Here is a 3,018-nt window from a genome sequence, read left to right on the forward strand (position 1 = left end):
CCAAACGTGCGGCCTTGTATCAAAGAGGTCCCCACAAGAACAGAGGTCAGCACCAAAGGAAACCATCCCAACTCACAGCAGGGGATCTCAGGGAGCAAAGCATCCATGAGTCACACCACCCAATTTGATGGCTGACAAGGCTTTGGGGGCTTCTGCCTGCTTTGGAAAGGGGGCCCCTGGAGACCCATTGCAGAGAGGGGGGCCTGCATTTTGGGGGTGTCGGGCCTTTGGTTGTCCGGGGGCCATTTTGAGTCCCTGAGGCAGGGTGGGGACAAGGGGCGGGGCTGGCCTGGCTGTGATGTGCTCTGGTACCTGTGACATCACAGGGGTCATGTCACAGTGGGGGCAGCTGGAAGTGGCCCCAGCAGGTAACGCTGCCCCAGTCCAGCCTGGGCAAGCGACGAGTGCGCACAGGCGGGAAGCTGCACCTGAGCCAGTGGTTCTCACTCGGAATTCAGGAGCGACCTTTCACAGGAGCATCTTGGGTGTGGAACGGTGCTGCTGCAGGGGCAGTGGGACGGGCCTTGCTACTTGCCAACTGCCTGGGCCGTCTCCTTCCTGCCCCAACTTTCCTGCAGCTCCCATCCACCCTTCCCACCCTGCCCATTCCTCCCCCCACCCCCACCCCCTAAACACCCCCCCCTTCCTTCCCTTTCAGCCCCACTTAACCCCTTGTCTCCCTACTCCTGCAGGCCATGGAGGCCTTAGTAGTCCTTGTCCTTCTTGTGCAAACCCTCATCCAGTACCCACAGATGGTGGGGGATGGGCTGGATGAGGCCACCCGTTTGCGCCTGGAGATGCGTGAGAAGTATCTGAACCAGGAAATGACTCGGCTGCTGCAGGAGCTGGAGCAGAGCAGCTTGGAGCACAGTGTCAGGGCCTGGGGAGCCCTGCTCTGGGCCACCTTGGGGCAGTGGCACTTCTGGGCTCTTGTTGGAGTCCTGGGCCTTCTCTTGGCACTGTGCTTTAGCCTCAGGAAAAGGAGCCGTGAGCCACACAGCAGTGCACCCCAGGAGAATGCCAGCAGCAACGTGGAGGCACAGGAGGATGAAGAAAAAGATAAGGTGGTGGCAAAGAAAGGAGGAAAAAGTGATGATGTAAATGTAGAGGAAGACAGCAAGGATGGAAATGCAGAGGTTGGAAGCCATGTTGACACAAATGCAGATGATGTTAAAAAGGAAGGAAATGATGAGACTGAGGATGAAAATGAAGACCAAGTCAATGGGAGTGCAAATGTGGAGGGAAGCAATGCTGCTGGAAGAGAAGCAAGGCAAGATGGTGCAAATGGAGACCGAGAGCAAGATCCTGAAAGTAAGTTTGGCAGGTTTATAGAGGAGTGCATACGCTGGCCTGTTCTGGACAGAGGTTGCATGATAAGGGACCTGATAGATGATTTGACTCGTGCCTTTGGATGCCTCTTGTCAAGTCGTTTCTACCCAGTGCCACAGCAAGCCATCGGCATGGACAGTGCCTTTGAAGGTTGGAGTCCCTGCCAGGAGGATCTTGTGTACCGTGTCCTTGTACCCCTCAATCCTCCCCCGGGGCACACCTTCCAGCTGGAGCTGATCACTGCCGCAGGGATGCCAGCAAAGAAATTCTGCATCCGTGTGGAGCAGGTCCCCATCCCTGAGGAAGAGTTGAGGAGGAATGAGCAGCTCAGCCTCCTCTCCAACCTCTGTACTCGTTCCTACCTAGACGTGGAGAAAACTACCCTATGGTTCCGTCTGTTGTTGAGAACGAGTTGGTTGCGTTTGCCTCAGTCCAACCATTGGCATTTAAGGTTGCTGCCCTCCAGCCGCTCCTGTAAATTCCGGCTGACCAAAGGCGGAGAAAGCTTCCGTGTTGAGGTGCTGTTTGGGGTGCAGCAAGGAAACTCAGACATCTATGTGAGCAGCCAGTCTGGAGAGGCCCTCTTCACCCCAAGCACAGTGTGGTCTGAGACCTGCGCCGTGGCAGAGATGAAGTTCTTCAGCCACATTGCCCGGCAGGCTCCACATGACAGCTGCCACCTCAGATGCCTGCAGCTCTTGGCCCGTACCGTGGTGGACACAGCCTTTTCCAGTTATACCCTCAAGACCATCATGATGCACCTCCTCAACACCATCCCCATGGCACAGTGGTGCAGGAGGGATTGCCGCCAGCGCCTGCTGGATAGCTTGGATTACCTGCGCTGCTGCCTGCAGAAGAAACGCCTGGACAGCTTTGTCATAGGCAACCAGAGCATCCCACTGGAGATCGACTTGCCTCCACACTTCCAAACGCTTCAGCCAGCCAACCTTTTCTGGCACCTGGCACAGGATCCAGATGCCCACAGAGAGGCCTGGCAAGACTTCTTTTTCCTCCGCTATCGCCTCAAACAACTGCTCGTGGCCATTGACGGACAAGCCAGCTCTGCTCCAGGGACTCCCATCGGATGAATGAAGAGCACAGATTAGCAGTAGTTAATATCAAAGTAGTTAATTGTAGTCTTTCTCACCATGATGCTCCAAACGGCCACGGCAGACCTCGATGATCACGACGGGATCTACATTCGAGATCGTACCGATGGAAGCCTATTCAACCTAAGGCGACTGAAGGCCCACACCAAGGCCTTAAACCATCTTGTCCGGGAGCTGCTTTATGCTGATGACGCCGCCCTTGTTGCCCACACAGAAGCAGCCCTGCAGCGTTTAACATCCTGCTTTGCAGATGCTGCTGAGCTCTTTGGGCTGGAAGTCAGCTTAAAGAAGACAGAAGTTCTCCATCAACCTGCACCTCAGGAAGTCCCCCACCGTCCCCACATCACCATCAACCAACCAGAACTCAAATCAGTCCAACAGTTTAATTACCTAGGCAGCCTCATCTTCTCGGATGGTAAGATTGACGGGGAGATAGACAACAGGTTAGCGAAGGCATATAGTGCTTTTGGAAAACTCCCTAAAAGAGTCTGGCGTAATAAACACTTGAAGAAAAGTACCAAGACCAGTGTTTCCAGAGCCATAGTGCTGTCTACTCTTTTATATGGTTCCCAATCGTGGG

The 3,018-nt window shown here is 54.8% G+C and overlaps 1 protein-coding gene across 1 annotated transcript; it reads left to right on the top strand.

The window, feature by feature from the left end:
- Nucleotides 1-692: 692 nt before the first annotated feature.
- On the top strand, nt 693-2,467 carry LOC113980717 (inositol 1,4,5-trisphosphate receptor-interacting protein-like 1; the record flags this gene model as incomplete). The annotated part of the gene is made up of 2 exons (XM_027707922.1): nt 693-1,116; nt 1,165-2,467. Coding segments are annotated over 2 exons (1,677 nt in total), but the record flags the coding sequence as incomplete, so codon positions are not given.
- Nucleotides 2,468-3,018: the final 551 nt, after the last annotated feature.

Source organism: Neopelma chrysocephalum, unplaced genomic scaffold (assembly GCF_003984885.1).
Source record: "Neopelma chrysocephalum unplaced genomic scaffold, ASM398488v2 Primary Assembly neopelma1_95053, whole genome shotgun sequence".
Taxonomy (NCBI): Eukaryota; Metazoa; Chordata; class Aves; order Passeriformes; family Pipridae; genus Neopelma; species Neopelma chrysocephalum.